Source organism: Corylus avellana, chromosome ca3, assembly GCF_901000735.1.
Source record: "Corylus avellana chromosome ca3, CavTom2PMs-1.0".
Lineage (NCBI taxonomy): Eukaryota > Viridiplantae > Streptophyta > Magnoliopsida > Fagales > Betulaceae > Corylus > Corylus avellana.
In genome coordinates, this window is record NC_081543.1 from 7,351,148 (window position 1) to 7,377,891 (window position 26,744).

Consider the following 26,744-nt stretch of genomic DNA (forward strand, 5'->3'; position numbering starts at 1 on the left):
TTATTTATTTCAAAAGTTTAAACGGATAAAAAATGATAAGTTTGATTATTTGAACAATATTTTAACAGTTTAGAACTAAAATGTTTTATATAAAAAATTCAAGATTTAAATTAAGGCATTTATTAAACTTGCAAATATTTGTAGAGATTGACATCGATCTCTGTTCAGCTATCATATAGGTGTTAGGTACATATGAAAAGAAACATGAATACTTAAACTCTCTTAATTGGTCCTTTCTTTGGCGTGAAAAGCTTGCTATTGCTACCATTACAAAATTGGTTCAATTAATATTTATATGACCCTAGACAGATCTTGACCAGTTCAGCCATCCGCTGGAGAAAAAGAATAAAAATTAAATGAATAGTTGGACTGCTGATTACAATATATTTGTTTGAATATATTAATTAAACACTACTATATTTATCAAGTATTTTTATGAGAAGTGAAATTCCTTTCTATTAGGGGTGAAAATGTGGTTACGGTTTGGAATATTTAATTTAAATGAGGGGTGAATTGACGGAGTCAAGGTTCGATCTCAGAACCTTTGACTCTGATACCATGTTAAATCACTACTTGTTTTAAAAGCTTAAGTTGATAGGAAGAGGTAAATTTAATTATTTAATCATTACTTTAATACTCCCCCTCACGTGTGGGCTCAAACTCTCTTTTAATAGGTGAGACCCAACGCGTGGAATATTTAATTTAAATGATAGGTGAATTAACAGAGTCAAGGTTCGATCTCAGGACCTTTGACTCTGATATCATGTTAAATCACCAGTTATCCAAAAAGCTTAAGCTGATAGGAATAGGTAAATTTAATCACTTAATCATTACTTTAACAATAACCACTAACCGTAACTGTCTAGGCGGTTAGTAAAATTCACTAACCACCTCTGCTTATGTGGTTAACTAGTAGTTAGCGGCTTGGAAATGACTACATCAACACCCTATTACGAAATTAGTTGCTCATGGTGGTGTTAGGATGGCCTTCTGCCATGTTCATCTTCTTCTCAACTCTTTAAGCCTCCAACAAGCTATTTATCTGAATTCTCTCTAAAACTAAGCACCCATTTCTCTTATAGTTTATGACTTGTTTATAGGGTTTAAAATAAACCCGTGGAGCCCTTGGAGTCCCAGAAACACTGGATTTTCGTCCCCTAGTTGATTTAGGAGACTTAAACTTATTTCCATATCAATTATGTGTTTCTGTCCAGTAGGTTGGTGCAAGTGCGCTCGAGCTTAGGGTAGGAGGCGCTTGAGCCTAAGAGTGATGCGCTTGAGCTCTCTTACTTCGAGAACTTCATGAAGTGTATTTTCAACCTAAAAATCAATGGAATTTCTTATATCTTTATTTAAAACTTGAAAACATTAAAACAACACAAAATCAAACATAGAACAATACTAAGGAATTAACATATGCGAGTTAAGGGGCTTGAATGTGTAACATTTGACACTTATCAATATCGATACTGGAATGGAGGTGTAACCATTGAAGGAGGCTATGCCAGAAAGTTGTATTCCATCAACAGTCACACTAAGTGTACCAATAAGTTAATTGACGGACGAGCAGATATGCGGCCACAGTCTCTGCCATGGTCACAAGAACCGTGCAACCCTAGTATGTAAAGTAACAATGTACATAAACCCTGTTACGAGAAATTAGTTATAAATAAATATATTCGTATGTTTTCCAGAAGAGAAATGTACTTTACCATATTTTTACTGGAATTTGCTTCCTTAAAAAAAAAAAAAAAAAAAGGAAAAATGCACTTTATTCTCCTAAAGTTTCATCATATTTTCAATTTGACTTCCAAAGTTGTAAAATTGGTAATGTATTCCAACAAAGTATCATAAATTTGCAGTGTGATCTATCCGTTAGCCATTTCTATCTCATTTGACTAAAAATTTCACACATGCCATTTTTTGTCTCTACTTTCCAAAAAGAAAAGAGAAAAACTAAAAACCAAAGAAAAAACTATATATATATATATATAAGAAAGAAAGAAGGAAAGAAAGGAGGAGTTTTTAGGGCCACCCTTTGGCCATACGGGGGTCCCCTTGAACTTGGATGTATTTGGTTCCATTACTATCAATCTAAATACAAAGATATCTATGGAGTTAGCTTTTCGTCTTCTTCAAGTTCTAATCTTTCTAGATTTTCAAGCCAATCAATCCAAAGCCAAGAGGAGTTGGGAAATGATGTTCAATCATGTTATATATTACCAAGGCCCTTTATCCCTGGAGGTCTTTCTTAGCAGCCAGGGGTCATCAAACTCGACTAAATTTGATAAAATGGACACATAAGGGATCATGAAAAAAAAAACCCAATAGTTCAAAGGTTCCAACTAATAACAACCAATTTCACCTCTCAATATATAAATGGGCTAGCAAAGGAATTTCACTGGCGATGCCTTTCAAAGAAGCAGCGTGACCATGACCATGACCGAACCAACCCTAAGACCATGGAGGTGGGTTTGGCCAACCCCTAAAACCTCCTCTTTTCTTCTTAGAGAAATGTTATGAGTATTAACTTTTTTACTAACATATGTGTACGAATATGATGTTGAGTTTATTCATTGGAGATGATCAAAACAATTAATAAAAAAAAATGCTACGAATACCAATAAATAAGCTGCACATCATGTTATTATTCATCTGTTAGTGAAAGAGTTAGTACTCCTATCGTTTCCCTTTAATTAAATATATTCTGTAAAATTAAGTGAAAATAAAAAACAAAAATCAAACTGCTGATGTAGATGCCACATAGAAGAGAAAATGATTGATTTCCCTTCAAAATGCAAAAAGAAAAATATTGATTGCTCTAATAGGGCTCCACATGGAGTAAACAAAAAGCAAAATATGATCACTAATTAAGAGTGGTTGATGCAACCAGCAGGTGGCTCTTGCATTTTTCATTTGCATGGAAGGTCAGATTTTATGGGCTATTGTGAGGGATTCCAAGGGTTACGATAAACCATTCACGCAACCACCAATATATATAAGGAAATTATATTAAAAGGAAATTATAACAATAAAATAAAAAAAATAAAATGGGTGGACAACCCAAATAATTTCTATATTATATATATGAGGAGTTTGGAATTGCCTTACTCTGAGGAAGTTCAGGCAGAGGAAGAACTTCCTGACTAGTAAGAAAATTATTATCATTATTATTATTATTTTGTTGTTATTGTTGTAAATAATATTGATATCTTCTCCTTCTCCTTATTTATTATTTATTTTTTTCATATGCCATTAGATTCATTAAATTTGCATTTGGATGTGTGGGGATTTAAACTCAAGGAAATTGAGTAGTTAATTTTATTTATATTATAAATGGTTCGATATGAATTAAACAGTATATTGATGGATTTGAGTTATAAGAAGAAAAAAAGAAAAAAAAAGTGAGAGAGAGATTCACCAACAAATCATTTATGTAATGAATTTGACATAACACCTTATACCTAATTATTTCAAATTATCATAATAATAAGCTATACTTTTTTTTCCGCTATAAAAATTGATAAAAAGAAAAAAGAAAGAAAAAGGTGGTTATTTTGTAATTTACATGAAGAATGAAGCACATTAATGTTATTTAATGATTATTGATAATTTGGTAGAAATCATGCAAGTTAATAGATTTGTTAGATTTAGAAGAAATTTTCAACTATCTGTGGAGTAAATTGCTTAAATAAAAAATGTTGAGATCAAATTGAACTCCTATTAAAATGTAAACATAATATTTGTGAATTTCCTTGTATATACCATAAAATCACATTTTATTTTATTTTTTATTACTAGTTTTTGTTTGGATGAGTGAGTTTAATCCCAACAAAAGGAGATGATAAATTGGAATTAGTGATCTACATATCTTAACAAACAAACAAAAACAAATCAATGGTTTAGATTTGAATTTTTTTTTTTTTATTTTAAATAAACGACAAAGTTTTACACATATCCGACGATGTCCAGTCCACTCAAAGCCACCGTTGTCGAGCATTTGGATAATCTCTAGTCTGTTTTAAGTTTACATACCATTAAACTGCCATTCAATTGATAATATCCATTTTAAATTTTTAATTGTGATAATATTCCTTAAAATTATCAAAAATTCTTAATGGCTCCTATAATTACGAAAATACCTTTAACAGAATTAAAAAAAAAAAAGCTAAAAAAATAAAAAAATAAAAAAAATGAAGAGGGAGTGAAAATTTAAAAAAATATCGTTTTCTTTCAAAGAAATAAATATTATTATTATTATTATTTTTGCTTTTTTTTTTTTAATTTAAAAAAGGTTTTTTTTTTTGGTCTCTTTGACAAAACTTTAAGGTTATTTTTATCTTTTTGTTAGTTTGAAAGAATATTGACGATTAAAAGTTTTGGAGAAACATTATCAATTGTGATAATTTGAGCGGAGTATGTATGTAGACTTTTTTCCGGCAAATAGGTCAATTTCCTATATATATATATATATATATAACAAAATCTGATTCAAAATAATACTTTCTTTTCCTTCAAATTACTTAAAAAAAGAAAAAAGAAAAAAAAAAATTCTAGCTAGAATCTTCTCGAGTTATTGACCAAAAAGTCAAAAGGAAAATACGTAGGAGACACCGTTCGTTATCCACATTTCTTAAACAGAAGGTTTACACCTAAGACTAGACAGCGTGGCGAGTCAAGCGTCACCCTCTGACAACCTTTGCGAACAACCATTTTTACGGACACACATTCCCGGCAACAATGGTCCACCCTCGGTCTTGCCCTCATTGCCCCCATACAATGCCCATTGAATTCATTTCTCCTTCCTTGCTTTCCTTACCCACTGGTTTTCATTTCTCCACAACCTGGGCCAACGTGGAACCTGTTTCCTCCAACCCATTGCATTTGCTCCCTTCTGATTATCTCATCTCTCTCTATCTCTCCCTTTTTACGTTGTTCTGAATTGCATATTTGTATCTGGGGGTTGTGCTTTTCTGGGTTCCAGCGTTTGGGTATTATCAGAATGAATGAAATGGCGTTGTATCACGTTTAGGTTGGTTTTATCTGTGATTCTTGTGTTATTTGTATTGGTGAAAGTTCATGGGCCTATAGGGTGGCTTCATTTGTATGCTGTATAATGTGTTTCTTTATGCATGAATGTTTTCTGGGTTTTATTGCTTTCATATGTTTGTGTGTAATGAGAAAATGTTGTATTAGTTTGCCTCGTCAAGATTATGGGAGGGGAGGTTGCAAGCATAGGTGTTTGATTTGGTTTTCAGAATTCAGTGTTAGGGAAGTGGGATTGAATGAATGGCATGTCTACATTTGAGAACTGGGTCTAATTTGAAATGTGGATTCTGTGGTGGGATTGGGTGTATGGGATTTAGAGTGAATTACAAATATGTTGGTACACAATGCAGCTGGCTTGGGATTTGGGGCCTCTGCCACCAAGAAGAGGAGATTTGATTGATTCGTCTCATGTATTTCTAAATGCACCTATATTTTTTTTTCTAGTAGAGGGTGCGTTTGTGGGTACTTACTGCTTATTTGAGACGTGATTCTTTTCTTCATTGTACCTGTATTGTGCTTTCCATCCAAAAGCACGTGTATGGTTGTTGTATCTTTCTGCAAAATGGTCGTCTGGCTTTGTCGTTTCAATTTTGGGATTATAGAAGAAATTTCTTCTGTTACATGACTTGTCCTGATTATGCTATCTTTTATCTCTATTCTATTTTCTCCAGAGTGTCGTTTGGTATCAAAAGAATGAGGTGAAAGAAGTATTAATAAGCATGTACTTAGTAAGCATGTATTCATTGCTGAGGTCGTGGAAATTCTGAGGTACTAATACAAACTAATGGCAGAATGACACACTCCATCCTTAGCTTTCTAAAGCATCCGTTTAAGAGTTCCCTTTTGGTGGGAAAAACTTTAAGGGCTACATACATATGAGAATTGAACCTAATTGGAAGCTCCGACTTGTATTAGTAGCTATTGACTTGTTTTTAGAGACGTGAACTTTGAAGGAGTTATGGTCTACAGTTTTTATTTGCTTTAATAAACTTTTTCCACCTACATTTATGTACACGTACACAAATATATAATACATTTTTTTGTTACTTGATGCATTACTGCAGACAGAAATCAGTCTTGTTGTTGTTGTCAGATGCTATAGGAAAGATTCTGTGGTATTGCTAGAATGGCTGTCAGCTTCAGATATTGGGATGATTGCAGTGACCCCTCTGACATGGAAGAAATGTGGAGAATTCCTGAAGTGAGCACTGAATGGTTAGATGCTGGGGAGTCTAGAGGACAGAGAGTTCACCTATCACGAGATCCAGATGGACAGCCTTATTTGACACAGACTGAGATGAAGGTAAATCAAATTTCTTCTTTTTGTGGAGGAAATCATAATAGCTGTTTAGTGGTCTTTTAAAGTAATAAGTGTTTTATGGTCACTGCTTTTCATACTTTTAGATTTGACTCAGCTCAAAATTTTGGGTTGTTGTCAGCTTGATTTCATCAGACATGATATTTCTTCAATGTTCAGAAAAAAAAAAAGAAAAAGTGATTTGAGAAATCATTTTTTATTTTTCTTGATTATAGAGATATGCTTAGATACATGTCATTAATATTTGTTATTTATTTTTAACTTGCACCATATAATGCTTTTCCAGGCTGTGGCTGAGATTGTTGTCAGAAGGCATTTTGCTTCACGGATAGATCTTGTACGTCTTTTTTTTCAATGAAATATATCACTACATCTACACTCTTCCTATTTTTCTGGAATACGTATCTATTAGATTGCCCTTATAAAGGGTTTCTTCCTTGTGAATCCTAAATTATCAGTTAGAGCAGCTGTCTATAACTACCTGTGCTCTAAAAACTTCTAGTGCACTAGAGCGCTTGCTTCTTTAGGGTTGATGTTTTCCTGCTGTCTAATGATGCTGGAAGCTCAACTTTATTCTGTTATTATCACTTGTAGTCCTTTATTGTTATGAGGTAACTTCAATTGATGTCGGGATGCTGTATGCTATAATTTGTTCAAAATGTGGATTTAATAGCTGCCAAATAAATCTCTTCTCTTCTGTTTCTATTTTTCTGCTCTTTTCAGGTGCATTAATGGTTTTCAATAGTATTATTTGTTTGGCTGTCGATGAATAATTGGTACCTGTTCCCATTTTTATCATAATGAAAATGAATTGTTACGAATTGAGCCTAATTTCCTCATATATATATATTTTATGTGATCAGAAAAAAGGTTTATATTCTTCTGTTATGTTCTTTGAGACCATGACCTTCACTTAAGTTGTGATATGTATACTCCCCTTCCTTTCAGTCTTTCTTTTTTTTTTTCATTTGTTTACTTATTCCTGCTAGCTTTATAAGCATATTCACTTTTGGTCAATATCAAATGACTATTTACTTTTGTCACATACCTGAATATATGCTACACATTCATGTATTGTCTCTTCCTTCATTCTTGTCAGTCATCTCCATAACCTGTTCTTATATTTTCCCTCTCGACTATGATATAAATATGTTTAATCTCTTAAGTCTTAATTTCTTGACATGCGTTGTCTTCCTAAGGAGGAAAGATCAAACAGTACCAATCTAGCATATCAAGTATTAAGATTGAAAAATAAGGTTTTAAAGTTCTAGAATTACATGTTGTCTAGGTTGGATCATAGTTTTTTGCGTTCTTCTTGGTCTTTTGTCAGTGGTCACGAGATCTTGGCTACACATGAATACTAATCCATATTCCTTTTGAAGTGGCATGTTTGATAGAATTTGCAAAAGGAATCAACTTTGTTAGAGAGCCTTTGCTTTTCGTAATCTATGTCTATCGCTGTCTTAGGGCAGTAAAATCAATGAAAAATGTGTCTTCTATATATGTGGTTTTTCTCTGCCCGTGGTTTCAGTACCTTAGAACATTTTGTTTTCTGGAGGATATTTTCCTTGGAATATTGAGGTACTGGCCATACAGACAAGGCATTAGGGTCTCACTCCTTTTCTTCTTGCTTGCGGAATATGGATAGGGGAAGTGGCAGACTTCTAATATTGATAGAATAGTGAACATGGCATATAATATAGAGCCAATACAAATGACAAAATAGAGCTATCCTCATCTGTCATTAGTGGTCTCATTTTCACCCTAAATATTCAAATGAAAATAAGGATCCTGATACTGTGAAGGTAACAAATTTTAGGTTGGAGCCAATCTGATGCATCTTTCACATGCATAACTAAGATGATGAACATGTGTTCTGCAGCAGAGCATTTTGTGGCCTCTTCCTGATCATTTGGGAAGCAATCTTTCAGCTTTGATCTATTGAAGGAAAATCACTGAATCCATCAAACTGGGTCAACCATTAATGAGTAATCTTAATGTGGGTGGATTTGCTCAGGGGATGCCGAAATTGTACTTCAAGATCTGTTATATGTTCAAAACATTTTGTTCTTATTGGCATTTGTTATTTTGGGAAAATATTTTTGATTTTTAGAAAGAAACAGTTTGAGAAGATTCAATTGTCTGAAACGAATTTCTAGATCTGTGGATTTATGAACATAAAGTTTGTAATAAGAACCAAACACTGACCTGGAGAAAAGATGATAAGATTCTATTTAGTTGGAGCCAGGTTTTTGTACCTTTTCAACGATTGGCATGTCTAATACATATGCATGCACATCTCATATGACTTCAACACAGGAAGTTTAAAAGTTTTGAGTGTCCATGCGACTAAAAGTGGGAATGTATTTTCCAGTCAAAGTGTGTCAATTAGCTTGACTACACTTGGCCCCTGTGGCCTGCATCTGGTCTTCCAAGGAGCATTGTTTGACTTGTTTTGTTGCGGGCGGAACATATAATAGACTAAAGAATGGACTTGTTTATTGTAAACCTAGGCTCAAATTTTCTACATCTGGATTTTTCAACTTGTTTCTTGACTCTAAAATTTAGAACACACAAACAAAGTTTGTGTCCTTTTTAATTTGATAGTATATCTCTAATCATGATTACCAAGACTAATTTTGGGTTTTTCTTGGTTTCCATACAAAATGTCATTAAAGGAGATTGCAAAAGCCTTAGACGCTGCATGGAAGTGACATTAACAGAAATAGAAGTCAAAACCTTAAAATTTTTTGTTTCTGTAGATTCCATTTATGATTTTATAGTGAAGTGTAACTCTTGCATGAATTTGTTTTTCATTGAATAATCAAAAGACCTTTTTGTGAAATCATCAACCTTTTTGGTTAACTGAGAAGTGTTTCTATTTTGACTTTTCCAATTTTGGCATCTTTTCTTGCAGCAGGACATGATATGTACTATTGCTGAACTTGAAAGTGACAGACAGCCCCTTGCTACGTCGTGTAACCAAAAAACTAAGGAGACTACTGTTGGGATCATGCAACTGTCACCAGAAACGGCTGAGTGGCTGGTCAGGTACCAACTGCATGTCCTGATCCTTATCTCACATGCAACTGCTAATAAAGGATGAGAGTAATTGTTTTTGTTTATATGCTTCTAATAATGCTTTGGTGGAATGAAACCCCGCAACTTGCTTGCAGTGAGTTGGGTTACAGGTCATACGAAGTGGAAGGGAATCCAGATCTTCTGTACTGGCCTTTTGTGAGCATATATCTTGGTGCTGCTTACATTAATTGGTTATCAAATTTTGACCAAAAGTAAGTTACCAAATATAGATATGGGTGATCCACCAATGCATGTGTTTAGTTAAATTATTAGTCATTCCAAAAGCTTAAGTTGATAGGAAACGATAATTTAATTAATATTTTAATGCTTCACTTCACATGTAGAACCAGACAACACGTGGAATATTTTAATTGAAATATGGGATAAACTATAGAGTTAGGACTCGAACTAAGGACTTTTGCTCTGAAACCATGTTAAAACATGAGTTGCCCCCCAAAACTTAAACTAATAAGAACTATTAAATTTAATAATTTAATTAATATTCTAAACTTTTCTTCTCGCTCCCAATGTATCCATTTGTCTACAAACAACATTTAACACCGAGATTTGACATGATTACCATACTGAGTTTGTGCTGACATTAATTCTATTGTATCTGCAGAGAAAGAAGTGAAGAGTTCGTAGTTAGGGCATATACAGGTGGTCCAAAAAAGGCAACTCATAAATCAACTTTGCCATATTGGAAACGTTATCTTTCAGTCAAAGAAAGTTTGCCATCCAGGTGGTTGTTTGTTCTACATGATGATGATTTGGAATTTACTTAACATCTAGCTCCTAAAAAAAGTACTTAGAACACCTCATTACTTGAACATTTTACTTATATAAAAAAAAGTACTTAGAACACATTGAAGAGATGCAATGGAAAACATGTTGTGTGCACAACTGCCTAAGGATGTGGTTTTTTTGATGAACAAGTAATGAAGTATCATTGGTGGATATGTTTGAATACATCCTTTCTTTCTGTTCTTTCAATAAGTGGATAAAAGCTTCGTTATATCTTCTTCATATACTTTTATTTATTTATTTGTAACATTAATTTTGATTAACATGGAAAAAATGTAAATTCACATATTACATGATGCTGTGAATATATCTATTTTCTTTATCAGAATAGATCTTTTCCCCTTGTGCAGGGGTGATGAGAAACTAGCCAGAACATGGGTTGCCACTGTTTGCTTTTGGATAAATTAAAAAAGAAAAAATATTGTCAAAATTTGCCAACATTTTGCTTGTGTTTGATCTTACAATCCCAATTTTCATTCAAGCCCTGTATGTGTTTTATATAGAGTTCTCTTTGATTAATTTTCACCATCATCAAGAAGAAGAGAGATTCTTTTTCGGCATGTAAAGATTTGGCCTGAGAATACTGAAACTAGAACTCCTAACAGTCTATGGCTCTGAGTCTATAGTTTCATAATCCACAAACATATATGCGTGCATGCCAGTCCATTCATACGTACATACATATATTTTAGTGTTTGTACATCATACGTTTGTCCAATAACCTGGAATAGCCATATTTATTTGCTATTATTTATCCTATTGTTATTCTTTTTTCGTTTGAGTGTATTTTATCTTATTGCCAGTAAAGCATGCAACTGTAAGTCACTGCAATAATACTAATATGAAAATTATGTTGTAATTGTTACATATGTAAGTTGAAAGTGGGATCTTTTGCTTATGAGATGCAAGGCTGATGCGTTATAAGAATAACTTCATAATCTATGCAATTGTCTGAAATTGATTGCCGCTGTATCATTGCTTTGCAGAAAATTATTTGATGAAGGTCGATTGAATGATGCTTTGGTTTGTGCTACATCTCCTCCACCTGCTATGCAAACCTCAGGTTGTCCCTTCTCCAGTTACTTGGGGTTTCATGCACAAAATTTATGTTGTGTATTAGGATTATGTACTATTAGCTGAAATTGTTAGAGTGCATCATTTGGGTGATATCACACAATCCACTGCCAATTTGTCAAAACTTACTTCAAACAACATCACGGTATCCTGCTTAGTTCCAGTTCTAATGGATTATTTGACCTTGTTATTATCATTGAAATTCTTAACACATGACTATTTTAGTAATTCATTCTTATAATCTAAATTTCAGTCATAAGCACATTAGACAGAAGGTGAAGCAAAGTTTCGTTCCTTCTTTTTTTTTTTTTTTATTGTAAGTTACTGACACACCTAGTGGGTCTTGAAATGACAACTTCACCTTGTACCTCATTCTTAATGGGGGATGAGGTGCCATTGGAGGTAGAGCTTACTGGCTCCCATTGCTTATAATATTATTAGTAATAACATAACAATATGTTTGTAGACGACCATTTAATCATTCATGATGTGTAAGAATAAAATATATTCTATAAAGTATATACTTGTCTTAAATGAATGTCCATTCTACTTGTCCCTGTGTAAGCTTTAGCTACAATTCTTTATACTTTCATGTATATAGAGTTAGATTTCCTTCTACTTCCATTGTCATTTTATAAACTTTGCAATTTACTGATTTTACTGGGAGTACATAATAATCAAAAAGAAATTTCTCTCATCTTGTACAATAATTGAGAAGCATAGTACGTTGCTAGACTTGGTACAGTGTGCTTGTTTTTTCTTCTTTACTTAATTATTTGCTGCAAATAAAGTTAAAAAAAGAAAAATGCTATTTCTAAACTGGAGCATGCTAGATGACTTCTCCAATACAAATTGTGCTCATATGCATTAGAATTCTGTAAAAGTAATATTTGTGAGAACGTGAAGAATGCAGTTGATCTGGATGGACCAACACACATTTAAAGTCGTTCAGTTTGATCTCATATATAATGCTTCTTCATTTCTCCTTAAATTTTTTTCAACTTCAAATCATGCAGATTTGCTCCATCACATTTGGGAAATTTTATTGTTAATTCTTTTTAGGGAAAAATGCCCCAAAGGTTCATGAGGCATCACTTTTTATCAAATCGCTACATAAGGTTTACATTTTATAAAATTTATTCCCTAAGGTTAGAACCGTTATCAAATAGATTCTTTTGTTCACCTTCTATTAGATTTCTAACGGTGTTGCCTTGTCATACTCAATCAAAAGTTGACACGTGTCTTCTTAAATAAAAAATATAAAAATAATAAACAAAAATATAAAAACAAAAACAAAATTTGAAATTATAAATATAAATATATATTAAAAAAAAAAAATTGGGTGGTCCTGGGGGTGGTTTCAGCCACCTCCTTTGGCTGAATAGGGGGTGGCCAAATCACCCCCAAAAGCTTGGAGGTAGTTTGGCTACTCCCTCCAGCCAATTTGGGGTGGTCCAAACACCCCAAAAAAAAAAAATTCAAATATTTATATTTATAATTTCAAATTTTGTTTTTGTTTTTGTTTTTATATTCTTCTTTATTATTTTTAAATTTGTTGTTAAAGAAGACGTGTTGTCTTCTGATTGGGTATGACTTGGGAAGTAAATTGATAATATTTTAAACCTTAGGGAGTGATTTGATAAAAAGTAATACATCAAGGACCTCTAGAGCATTTTTCCTTCATTTTATTAATGTTACTGTAATAAATGATTTTGTTTTGTGTCTATAAAGAGAAAGCAGGTGTTCTTTACTCATATTGGGACTCCAGAGCTTCTCCAGAAGACATGGAAGAATTGTGGAATCATCCTGAGGTCCTTAAAGAGTGGACTAAATCTGGAGAGAGACGGGGACAAGTGCGCTTTTCCCATGATGACAAGAAGAGACCCTATCTTTCCCGGGTGGAACTGAAGGTATAAATCCATTAGGGCGAAGATTCCATAAGTTTGTTAGGTACTACGTCAATAATGCATATTAGTGCTTTATTTCGTCATATTTTAACCTACCACATTCTGTTTTGATGCACTAACATTTCAATTACAAGTCAACACATTTTCATTTTTAGATTTCTACTTTTCATGATGTGCATGGGATATAAAATGATTGTGACTTTATGTATAAAGTTTATTTGATTTGAGATAGTTATTATGTATTGCTAAAATGTGGAAATACTGATTTAGTTTTTAGTTAATATTAAGATAAGATAGTAGATAACGATAAAGGCATCATTCAAAATATTCTTGCAGGCAGTTGCAGAAATCATTTTGTCAAGACACTTCAGCACAAAAGCAGTTAAACCTGTGAGTATCCACTTTAACTAGATTTTTTTTTTTTTTTTTTTGTGAATGATATGGTGTTATCTGAATTTAATCTCTTCATTGTTGTTGTTCTTGTTGTTTTTACTATTACTTGTCTATATTTCGGCCTCTTAATAAAAAAATTTCTTTGGATTATACATTTTAGTGATTCACTTATTCTGCTTTACTCTCAGAGGGGAGAATAGCTGTTTCAAACATGTAAGATACTAACATGTAATTATCATACTCAAGCATGTCTCTGACATACTTTCAAAGTTATCTTGACTATATATTTTAGCTTGAAATTGTCTTCTAAAACAAGATTGCCAAGCCTGAGACTGCAATTTAAATTTTTAATAACATTTAGTTTACACATCAAAAGCTGAACATATGCAGGCCTGCATACACATCAAAAGCTGAACATATGCAGGCCTGCATGAAAGACACTAGATTGGTGTGTCCAAGTCATTTCCATGACCTCTTTTTATAGGGTAAAACAAGATAGCACACGGCGTGCTATGCACGCCAGTGCAAATTTTTTTTTTTTTTTTTTGTATTAAAATATTAAAAAAAAAAAAATTTCCTTCACGGCGTGCTATGCACGCCGCGTACTCCCAATCACGTCTCCTTTTTATATATTTTTATTTCTAAAGGATTTTTAGTGTTAGCGCGATAGGGACATCTCAAATCCTTGTCATGTTGGGTCTTATGCAAAATAGTTTCAAATTTTCAGCTTGTTGTTGTTGAGAGGTTTGCATGAAGAATGTTAGAGTGAAAGAGGAGGTTCATTCAAGCTTACGTTGCCAACCTCAAACATATTATTTTATAAGTTTAAAGAAATACGACAATGACTAAACTACCCCCAAACCCTAATATATTCTTCTAACATTCCCCCACAAGCTAGGGCATATATATCATATAAACCCAGTTTGGAACAAATAAATTCTAACTGGTTACGACATAAATATTTTGTAAACATATCTGTTAACTGGTCTTCAGACTTCGCGAATGTTGTAGATATATCTCCTCTGAGTATTTTGTCTCAGACGATATGATAATCGACCTCAATATGTCTAGTCCTTTCATGAAAAATTGGGTTAGAATGCAATATGTAAAGCAGCCTGGTTATCACAAAATAACAAGATAGAATAGGAGCTAAGAAACCAATCTCCTGAAGAAAATGTTGTAACCATGTCAACTCAGTAACCGTATGAGCCATTTCCCTGTAATTTGCTTCAACACACTATTGTATGTTTCTTACACTTCCAAGCTACAAGATTACTTCCGAAGAATGTGCAATATCCTATAGTAGACCGTCTATTTGAAAGAGAACCTACCCAATCTGCATCAGTAAAACCTTCTACCTTAAGATGTCCATTCGGTCTATACAATATTCCTAGAACAGGTTGTTTCTTCAAATACCAAATCTTGTGAGTAACAGCTTCCCATTGTGAAATATGAGGAGCCTCCAAGAACTAACTAACAACACTAACTGCTTATAAAATATCTGGCGTGGTGATAGTAAGATAGTTCAATTTCCCAACTAGATGATAGTACTTGCTAGGATCTTCAAATAATTCACCTTCATCCTTCAGTAATTTATTATTTGGATCTATCGGAACATCAGCTGGTCGAGAACCCAAAAGACTTGTCTCTTCTAATAAATCAAGTGCATACTTTCTCTGAGATAAGTTGATACATGTTTGAGATCTTCAATACCTAGAAAATAGCGAAGTTTGCCCAAATCCTTTGTAAGAAATTGTTCTTGTAGAAATTGTTTTAATCGGGCAATGCCTCCTAAATCATCTCCAGTAATAATGATATCATCTACATATACCACAAGAAGGGTATAACCTGCACTAGTATGTAAGTGAAATATTGAATGATCTGTCTGACATCTCTGTAGACCAAACTTCAATACTGCTTCAGAGAATTTTTTAAACCATGCCCGTGGTGATTGCGTGAGACCATACAATGTCTTTCTTAACTTGCAGACACAGAACTTATGACCTTTGGCTCTGATATCATGTTGAGAGAAAGAGGAAGCTCGTTCAATCTTAAGTAGCCAACCTCAAACATATTATTATATAAGCTTAAAGAAATACTACATTGACTAAATTACCCTTAAACCCTAATACATTCTTCTAACAGTTGTGAACAGAGCTCTTTAGGTTGTGTGTTGTAGTTGTATTTTTATGATAGTATTTGCGCTGAAATGGTTGTGGTTGGAAAGAAAGAAAATAAGTGAAAAGGAAAGAAACTTGAACAAGAATGATTAAGCTGACTATTTGAGGTAGTCAGAACCTCCAATTGCAATTTGCATTAACTCTCCAAAAGATGCTCTAATACAAGTTCACTTTGCTATTTTATAGACGAATCAATTCTCACATAAAACAACATATTTAACAGTAGCTAACTGATTATTACTACTGACCCAGTGAAATAAAAGCTAGCCCTGTGATAAATGGAGCCTGGCCCATGAGATATGGATGAAGCTGACCATTAAGCTGAGCTGTCACTACCAATATGATCTGGACGAATCCATAAACGCTACCTACTAACACCATGTGTGAACCATAGACCAAACACACTTCCACACACTGTCAATATTCTTCCCCTGCATCTGCCTCCATTTGTTAAGCAGCTACTCAAACAAACCCTAATCAGTTCCAGAATCCCTAATCACCTCTATCATTTCAAACTTCTTCTCAATGGTAATCTGCAACACAGACCTGTATGCACCACGTTGCTATTTAGAATTCAGGTCCATGACCTCTTCCCCCTTTTTCCCCTTAAATATTGCCACTATTAGCAGGTTAGGGTCGTGTCTAGTCCATATGAGGTGTGACATGATGCAATTTAGGTTCATCAAATTGTTGCCTTGTTACTATTGGGTTTTTTAAGTATTATAATAAAAAGAGATTAAGAGAATATCACAGGAATGTTTGCATTTTGTGTTGGACAATTTAATAATTTGGGAAAATACACTTTGGCTCCTTGAACTACCACAACTTTTTCACATGCACTACCAAACTTCAAAAAATGGCATTTGGGTGCCTTAAACTTTCACTCCGTTATAAAAAAACAACTCTATTAGCAAGAACTGTTTAAAATGGATGGAAAAGTGTTCACATGCGCATCACGTGACCGCTTTAGTATCTTTCTTCCCAAAATACCCCAACTTTTACTATAAAATATGGTAATTATCTGATTATTATATTTTTGTTTTTTACTTATCATATATATATATATATATGGTAATTACCCCAGGAAACAAATTACTCTTATAATTATTAAAACATAAAAAATTGAAAAAAATAAAATAAAATTATAAAAAACAACTAGCAAAGAAATACAAGGAGTAGCCGAACCACCTCCACAAACTATTCGGCCACCCTTTGTTGGATTTTGGGGGTGGCCAAACAACCCCCATAGTTGCCCCCTTTTTCATATGGAGTGGCTGAACCACCCCTCTTCGAATGGTTCCACCACCTTTTATTTTTATTTTTATTTCTTTAAAAAAAAGGTAGTGTACTTTTTTTTCTTTTTTCTTTTTTTAAGTTTAGTTTTTAATGATTCGTAAGGGTTTTTTTGAGGAATTAAGACACCAATGTGGTCATGTGATGCCCATGTGACCACTTTCCATCCATTTTAATGATTTTTCCTAACGGGGTGGCCTTTTCGTAATGGAGTGGTATTTTGAGGTACCAAAATGCCACTTTTTGAAGTTTGGTGGTGCAAATGAATAGTGGTGGTTGTTTAGGGGGGCTAAAATGTATTTTTCTGTAACAAATTTTATTCATATTATTTCATCCTTATACTTACTCAAATTGTTTATTGACTTTGTCTTTCGAGCTTGCACTTCAATTTTTCTGTTCATATATATAGTTTAGCATATAATATTTCTTATAAATCAAGCATTACTCTTATTCCCTGTATTCTGCGGTGATTTCTTGATCACATTATAATGTGTTGCTAGAGTGTTTTTGAATGATCTTGTTGACATTAGTAAATCTTGAAGGGTTATCCTCTGGCAGTAACATGGAGGTTGAGACAAAAAACTGTAAAGTTACAGATTTTCTTTTCCTTGCTTCCCTGTTTTTTTTTCTTTCAATCAATGGTGCTGTTACAAAGTATCTGTTAGATCTGTGATTTTTTCCCTTCAGGTTTGACCTAAGAGTTGCTAAGTTGAGGTCATTGGTTTTTCTGAGAATCTATGCTTGGAAACATGTGGAGAAGCTATAAATGAAATGAAAGATATATGCTAATAGGGAAGCAGTGTGAATTAAATTTGGAGATTTACCAGAGTTATGGGAACCCAAGAAGATTGTTAACCCTATTTGCATTTTGATTGCCTTATCTTAGTTTCCTGGACATTTTTATCTGCATTGATTTTTATGTCTTCCATTCGCTTATTCATATTGTACTTTTATATTTTGTAATTTGTTTTTCATGAGAATTCTTTTTGTGTGTACAGACAGTTCTTTGTGCCCTTGCAGAGGTTGTTAGCCTGCGTTTCGTCAATGGAGTTGGACCACGTCCTGGAATAATGGGAATTGACTATTCAGCAGCTTTCTGGCTTTACACGTATGTGATTAACATGACCAAAACTGAATTCCTAGGTCGTATAGAGGAACACACAAGAATTAACACCCATTTGTGCTTTTGTCCTTTTGGTTAATCTTAATAAAAATGTCACTTTGGCTGTCTTTGGCACCCTATGAACTAATTTGATTTTAACCTTCTTGCGATTGTCACAAGGAACAAAAAACTCGTTTCAAATGCTTTAAAGAATTGTAGTAACTAGTTTACATTATTGCAAAGTGTTGATTGAAACAACCCCACTTGTATTTTATGCCAATGCTGAAACTTTCTTGACCTTCTCCTTGTGTACAGGGAGTTAGGCTACAGGGCTTATAGAATTGACTCTGTTGATGATGTAACCAAGCCATTTGTGTCCATGTACTTCGGTGCGGCCTATTTGGTATGGTTATCAGAATATGAAGGGAGGTAGGTTTGTTCACCTCAAAAGGTTTTATTTGGCTTTGTGGGATATTTGTCTGCATTAGTATTTCCTGACCAACTCATGTTTTATTCAATGATTTCAGGGAAAGAACTCCTCAGTTTGTTGTTCAGGCTTATATTGCAGGGCCAAAGAATGTGAATCTTCAGGAAACAGGCCCACTTAGGCTTAAATTTGAGCAAGCATTTGGCAACTATGAAGACACAAAGAGGTATGCATGATCTCACTTCTAAATTAAAATCAGAAATGTTGTGTCTAATGACTCTGAATCCTTCTTTTCCACATAGGGAGGAAGGGGGCTGCACCATCTTGTAAGCTGCCAAACTTCACCTTACATATTTCACAAGATCTACTGGGGTCTGTCCCTCAAGTTGCATCAGATTATATTGACTGAAATCATTGTACAAAAGCCAAATAAGATGGAAGTGAATATCTCTGGCAGCTTTTTTTCTGGGAGAAGTACAGGGGGAAAGAAAAACAAAAAACCTCTTTTGATTGGATACTTTTTAAATTTTAACCATTTTACTTGATAGTGATGTTCATGTTTCATTTGCCATATGGCGAACTGCAGTCACTCTTTGGTCTAATTTTTCATACATAGATCTCTTCAATGTGAATAGGACTGTCGATGGATTCGGTTTTGAATGGAAAATGTGTTCTACTCAAACTTGAGCCTCTATTAATTTAGAGATATATTGTTCAAATAAGATTTCTGTTCTAATTTGATAATAACACTCTCCCCGAATGTGCAATAGGATCACATTTTGAAGGTGATATGTCTGATTTTTATTAGAATCTTCTAAGACTTTTGACAAAGAATTAGGATTTTGAGAGAATAATAGAATTTTAAAAAATAAATTAAAAAAATAGCGATGTAAATTGGTTCGTCTATATCAAAAATAGGAGGAAAGGCTTGAGTAATTTCTAAATATGAAAGAGGTTTTATTTATTTTTTAAAATTTTAGTGAAGTCAAGATTTCATTAAAAATATCAAACATACTCTCTTAAATTACAATATCATGAAAGACTGAAAGTATTAGTGGCCCATTTACAGACGATATGTGAGTTTCAACCTTCTCATTGGTGGCCTAGTTACCAACAATAAGTGAGTTTTTGACCAAGACAGGGCCAAAACTCCTATAGTTCTCGGGCGACCGCGGAAGAGAAGAGTTAATGATAGGAATTTTCTTTTATTTTTGGTGAAACTTGGCTGCATCATTCAGTCTTATCCACTCCACCCACTCTTATAAATACACCATTCACGCCCCTTCAAGACCTTATTCATCCCATGGACCTCAGCAACCCCAATCCTAGAGAGAGAATGAGGTGATTTTGGCATTGTTCAATCTCCATTAAGGTAAACTTTGGACCTTACTCATTTTTCACGTTCGACCTACAACCCTAAAATCGTTGCGTAAGTACACCGAACGTTCGAATATAGTACTGAACGTTCGATGCCAGTCTGAAAAGCAATTTTAACCCATTATCCACAATTTTCAGCATATTGCACGCCTCCTCCCCATATAAATACCCACTTCCTCCACCCTTCATCCTTCATTCCTCACTCCCTCACCCGTCAACCTCCTCATCAACCCGACAACAGAAGCAACTTATCAACACAATCATGCAAATCTTGAAGGCCATTTAATTTCTGGCACATTAAGGTAGATGATAAGGAGGTTGCTTCAGAATCTCTCAATCTGCTCAGTTGCTCATTGAATTCTGAAATGAGCGGGTGTGTTCTAGTCGGCAAGCTGTTAGAGCGAGCATGGTGACTGGATTTTCGGTTGACTGGAGAGGCAGCCATGTTCTTCTCAAACAGGAAAGAGGTCTTGCAGTTGAATGTACAATCTGTGTAGCAATTTCCCTTCCTTTGGTTGGAGTCTGCTCAATATATATTATGGGGGTGAGAGTGACATGAAGGAATCTCAATATCAAATATCAAAGAGAAGTAACATGATTATGATTTGATCTAAACCATCTCTCTGTATTGTTTATACATTGTCCCCCTCTTGCCAGCATCCCAACTCATTATCAAAACTATTTTAAGTTCCTAAACATACAGGAGGAGTATCTGGATGATCTACAAGATATATATTCAATTATTTTAATTCTCCCTCTTCTGCTACAACATAAGCAACAGCTCCTATATCCAGTTTGGCCTGCTTGCCTTTCCGGGAGAAAAGGGGGGCAACAACACCCTGTACACTTCAATAAATTTCTAATGCTGGTCATACTTATATATTAAATCTCTGATAACCTTCCCCATATGAAGCATCCTTCCATATTTTCTACTATTGTTCTATACTTGTGTTAATCGTGTCCATATTCTTATTATTAGAATCATCCAGAAGTTCTGTTTCTACTAACTATGCTTATTTTAATTTTACCCATATTTTTTAGTTGCATCGATAAAGCATTGCATGATCCTCTGGATGATGAGTTAAAATTAACACTTCTTGTTATAAGCATGCTGAAATGGAAGATAATAAATACTTAATCCAACCTTAAATTCATTATTATCTTTCTTGTATGTTTCTCTCTTTGTCACAAAATATGCAGCTTCCCTTCAAAATTTAAGTAGAGAATAGTAGAGGAAAACTTCAATGGCTTATTTCCTTTCTTTTCTTCTTTTGTTTTTTTTTTCTTTCTCCAAGACATAAACCTTGGCAGTTGTATAATGGTATTTTGTATCCCAGTCATGACTGGAATTATTCATATGTATTTGGAAAATCTGAGATCACAAGTCAAAATCTGTCACTTTCTGGACACAATAGTTTGATCATTATTGTATTTGCTTCTCCAATATTTCTGTTTTCTCTTTCCCTGTTGTGGACTTTATTAGTAATTGTTATTCAAGGTTTATCTTTTGGTTGCAATTAAGTCAGAAACATTTTGACATGCTTGCTGCAATCAATTGCCTAGCCCTTGTAGGAGTACTTTGTCTATACAAGCTTACACTAGTGCACTAAAATAAATTCCTAAGCATAGGAAAGAAACTATTCAAAATAAAGAATGCTGAGTTAAATATAGAAGTCTACATGTATTTAATTATGAATATGCGGGGGACAATTTATTATGTTCATTAGAGGTGTGGTTGAGGATGTTCAGAAGGGACACTCTGGTTTCAATTGAACACATAATCAGGCACTCTAGACAACCTTCAAAATCTTGAATGCTACACTCCATTTTCTCTAACACACTGAGTTCATTCTCAACACCCATCTTACTTGTCTTTGGACCGGCATAAAGTGCAGCATCCAATGTTATGAATTCACTTAATTCTGCAGGTTCTTTCCTACATGCTACACATTGAAGTGCACTAGTTTGGAATCAAAATCTCATACATTTGACTAATTGCACCTTTGCTCAACTAAAAGGTCAACAAGGATTCTATTAAATCACTACTTATCTCAAAAGCTTAAGCTCTTAATTTTTTTTGAATGTAATCATTTAATTAATGTTCTAACACTCCCCTCACATGCAGGTTTAAATTCTCCCTCAACAAGTAAGGTCCAACTGGTAAATTATTTAATTGAAATGGAAGGTAAACAATAGAGTCAAGTTCGAACTCAAGATTTCTGCTCTAATACCATGTTAAATCATTACTTATCTCAAATTAATCATTTAGTTAATACTCTAACATATTCAAACACAACAGGAGTAACTATTGCCAACTTTGTCAAGGTGCTATAATGTTGTGGTCTATAGGAGAGAAGGCGCAGGTAATCTTCAATTATTTCAAGGACTTTCCAATTGCCTTCTTCTTCCTAGATTTTGTTCCCAACCTTATTTGGGAGTCCAAATTCATCACCTCTTCTTCAGTGTCTGATTTATGTTCCTCAGTGCACTCTATAATCTACAAGCAAGACTTCTCTAGTGAGGTCACACTCGTCTAAGCGCCTGAAAGAATTCAAGTAGTGTAGGGAGAAAAATTTTGTCCCACATTAACTAGATACAAAGAACTCAAGTAGCTTTTAAGGAATCTCGCCTCCTTACTTAACAATAAATTGAGTGATGAAGCAGAGAGTTAGCCGGCCGCATTACGTGACATGAGCATGGACAATTGGTTTTGAGCCCTATGAGGCACACTTTTGTGTTTCTCTCCACAAGGGTGTTTTCTTGTTACTCTAGAAAGTGCTATTCTAGAGTAACATTTAGTTTATAAGGAATCTCGCTTGCTCACTTAACAATAACCTTAGTGATGAAGTAAAGAGCTAGCTACCCACATTACGAGACACGAGCATGAACAATTGGCTTAGGGCGCTATGAGGCGCACTTTTGTGTTATTCTCTTTACAAGAGTGTTTTCTTGTTATTCTAGAAAGTGCTATTCTAGAGTAACATTTAGGCTTCATTATATCTTGACAAAATACGTTCTAAAGATATCATTTGCAATCGAGCCTTGAAGTCCCAATTTTATTTTGCCTTCATATTTTCCCTCTTAATTCCTTAACATATCCAACAAAGAAGCCATTTTCTCAAGAAAGACCTTGGCATTGATTGTAAGTAAGTCTAAAAATTTGGCTGCCTTCCCTCAACTTAGCTCAATATATATTAGCCGTGAGGGAGATATGTGGATCTCTTCATCAACTCCTAACGAGTGCTAACATGACTTTGATTTGGATCCAACTGTTGTGCCTGCCAATGTCTACTCGGTGTCTCCCTGACCCAAACTGGCAAAACAATAACCACTACATATGGATCTGGTTCCAAGTTAGTAATGCACACATGAAGTAACATGAATTTTATTTTATTAAACAATGCATATAACATGTTATGCACGAATGGAACTGACACCTGCTCCTTAATATATGTAATTCTTTATCATCTCAAGAAGGGCATATTAAACTTCCTAATAAATTATAGTGGTAGTTAGAAGGCCTAATGATTAATAAACGGCTATGCCTAAATGAAGCTATATATGAAGCCAAGAAATGAGCTTATGGGAGACAAGATCATTGTGACACTTGGTGGTATGATTTTGTTGTGTAATTTAGTTCTAGAATACAATTATAGATAGATCAGTAGTTGCAAAAATTATTGGAAGAGACATGCTTACATTTTTGGGGCCGCACTGCATTTTCACTTGCTATAACTCGTTTTTGTAAATTTTCTGAAACTATATTTCGATTCTGCCATTCTAAAACCAAACTCGCTCCTTGACTGTTATGAAAAGGAATGCCCTTGCAAGGAAATCTTTACCAGCCATAAAAGTCTTTCACCATTTTCCCCTTCACTTTGCAATCACCAATATTGTGTGAATCAGAACTTATAACCCATGGGTTGGACTGCTAAAACATTCTTAAGGCATAAAATTTCGGTTTGGATCTCTCAGAATGACTGGACCAGAAGTTGGAGAATTAAAATGGTACATAATATTATGTGAGAATTAATTAAAATCTTGCAGTAGTAAATAGTAACCAATGCTTTAGAAGAGAATTAAGTAGAAAGACAAGATATCGTTCATTTGGTAAAGATAGTGAATTGACTGAGAATCACAATAAAAAAATATGTGTCTCATTCATGTACAAGTATGAAATGGGAAACTCTGTGACTTTGTAATAATTTACAGATTTTTACAAAAACAAAGGCTGACTACGACCATTTTTGGGCTAGTGGTTGAAGGTGTTGAGAAGGGAAACTCTGGTTTTGACCAGATGCCTAGACAGGCAATCAAGTATTTCTTGAAGATCTAGAATGCTTGACTCCAACTTCCCCATACAGTTCTGCACATTCTCCACATGCACCGTGTGATCAGACTTGCTTGTCTTTTGATTGATAACAAGAAATCTCAATGCCGCATCTACTTTCTCAAATTCATTTGCATATGTTTCTTCATCACCTTCACATGCTCTTTTGGGGTGCACCAGCTTGGAAACCAAAAACCAGCTGCTTAACTTGGATTGCAACTTTGATCCACCTATAAACGTCAAGAGGGATTCAAAGACCATTAGAGTTTCTGCTTCTACCGATTTTAACATGCTAACCATGCCCACATATTCATTGTTCTTGTAATTGAACTTATTTTGCATTCCCTTTAAGGCTTTCTGCATTGCCTTTTTGACCACCATCCTAGAGCTCAAGTATCTTTCAACTTCCCTGGCAAGGTCTGTTTTACTGCCCCATCTTCTGCGCAGAGTTGATTGAAATTCATGCGTGCATTCCTTTGTTTGCTGCAATGCTTCTTTTGCAGTACCACATACTTCCAAGAGCCTGAGAGATCCATCCAACAGCTCATTAACCCATTTCTCTTCCTCCTCATGGGCTAAGGCTTGTGTGAACTGCGACGACAGGAGCAACTTATCAACACAATCATGCAAATCTTGAAGGCCATTTAATTTCTGGCATATTGAGGTAGAAGATGAGGAGGTTGCTTCAGAATCTCTCAATCTGCTCAGTTGCTCATTGAATTCTGAAATGAGCGGGTGTGTTCTAGTCGGCAAGCTGTTAGAGCGAGCATGGTGACAAGAATTTCGGTTTACTGAAGTAGCAGCCATCTTTTACTCAAATAGGAAAGAGGTCTTGCAGTTGAATGTACAATCTGTGTAGCAATTTTCCTTCCTTCAGTTGGAGTCTGCTCAATATATATGATGGGGGTGAGGGGGACATGAAGGAATCTCAATATCAAATATCAAAGAGAAGTAACATGATTTTGATTTGATCTAAACAATCTATCTGTATTGTTTATACATTGTCCCCCTCTTGCCAGCTTCCCAACTCATTATCCAACTATTTTAAGTTTCTAAACATACAAGAGGAGTATCTGGATGATCTACAATATATAAATGCAATTATTTGAAGTCTCCCTCTTCTACTACAGCATAAGCAACAGCTCCTCTATCCAGTTTGGCCTGCTTGCCTCTCCGGGAGACAATAGGGCAACAACACCCTGTACGCATCAATAAATTACTAACGATGATCATGCTCATATATTATATCTCTGATAAACCTTCCCCATATGAAGCATCCTTCCATATTTTCTACTATTGTTATTTACTTGTGTTAATGCTGTCCATATTCTTATTATTAGAATCACCCAGATCTGTTGTAGAGAATAGTAGAGGAAAACTTCAATGGTTTATTTCTTTTCTTTTTCTTTTTTCTTTTTTTCTTTTTCCAAGACATAAACCTTGGCAGTTGTACCATCAAAATAAGTCAGAAACATTTTTGCAGCATCAAAATAATAATTCTCCAACAAGAAAAAGTAAAACCAGTAGAGTAGTCAACCTTTTCATGGTTCCCTTGTTCCAAATTATACACAATCTTTATCCCAGCAAATGCAGAATCCGAAGCATGAAACCTCGTTGATGTTTTTATTATAATTCCCATTTAAAATATCTCGCAAACAGCAAAATTGACTACGAAGAAGTTAACAGCAAATTACATACATGACCTGAAATATCAATGTCGATCACCAAGAAGCAGAAGGAAGGGAAATTGCGTGCGTGTCATGGCTGTTGTTGTTGAAGGGAGGAGAGGCAGAGGGAGAGGGAGAGCTGGGCCTGCTGGCACTGGTTCCGCTTGAGCGCGGTGCCACCACTAGCACAGAGGGCGCGCACCGCCTCCAACTCCTCCGGGCAGGCCTCCGAGACCAGGCACTGCGCCAGGCCCCGGTTCAGGTGTTTGCACGCAGCCTTGCGCCCCGGACCCGCCGGGACCCTCCTCTGGCACTCCTCCAGCGCCCGCTGCAGCCGCTCGCAACCCGACATCCTCGATGGATCGCTTCCTTCCCTACTCTTGGATTTTTCTTTCTTCTATTCGGATTTCGGGTCACGCTGCGGAGGGTTGGGATCCATGTGGTTCTTCCTGGTCGTGCCACATCGATGTTTTGGTGTACGTTTAAAAGAATCATTCTATTTAGTTTTTATGTTTTCGGAATTAATATCATCTGGTTTTCCAGTCTTGTATGGTATTCATATATTTCAGTATTATGGATAATTGAGTGTTCTCATTCTCAATAGGGCTAGAAAAGCTATTAGCGCTGCTATGACAGTCCAGTAGGTTATCAAACGCCTGGTACATAAGGTTGAACATTTGGTGTACTATTACACAGCAGGTCGAACGTTTGGTTATTATCCAGTGATCCAAAACTTGGTCAA

General features: G+C 34.8%; 2 protein-coding genes across 5 annotated transcripts; one reads left to right on the top strand and one right to left on the bottom strand.

The window, feature by feature from the left end:
• The first annotated feature begins 4,665 nt into the window (after positions 1 to 4,665).
• Positions 4,666 to 19,335, top strand: LOC132176728 (uncharacterized). 4 transcript variants are annotated; one of them, XM_059589014.1, is made up of 13 exons: positions 4,666 to 5,032; positions 6,114 to 6,352; positions 6,654 to 6,704; positions 9,285 to 9,418; positions 9,544 to 9,660; positions 10,071 to 10,190; positions 11,239 to 11,315; positions 13,067 to 13,236; positions 13,570 to 13,623; positions 18,098 to 18,207; positions 18,517 to 18,630; positions 18,729 to 18,854; positions 18,931 to 19,335. In XM_059589014.1, exons 2-13 carry the CDS (start codon positions 6,176 to 6,178, stop codon positions 18,956 to 18,958), a joined length of 1,278 nt encoding a protein of 425 aa, XP_059444997.1. In that variant the 5' UTR covers positions 4,666 to 5,032; positions 6,114 to 6,175; the 3' UTR covers positions 18,959 to 19,335. The 4 variants fall into 4 exon arrangements, with proteins under 4 accessions (XP_059444997.1, XP_059444994.1, XP_059444996.1 ...); XM_059589011.1 differs by having other exon boundaries at positions 13,058 to 13,236; positions 18,931 to 19,334; XM_059589013.1 differs by having other exon boundaries at positions 9,288 to 9,418; positions 13,058 to 13,236; positions 18,931 to 19,334.
• A 4,812-nt stretch (positions 19,336 to 24,147) lies between these two features.
• Positions 24,148 to 26,091, bottom strand: LOC132175348 (uncharacterized). Its single transcript, XM_059587263.1, has one exon. It carries the CDS (start codon positions 25,140 to 25,142, stop codon positions 24,258 to 24,260), a length of 885 nt encoding a protein of 294 aa, XP_059443246.1. The 5' UTR covers positions 25,143 to 26,091; the 3' UTR covers positions 24,148 to 24,257.
• Between the last annotated feature and the right edge of the window lie 653 nt (positions 26,092 to 26,744).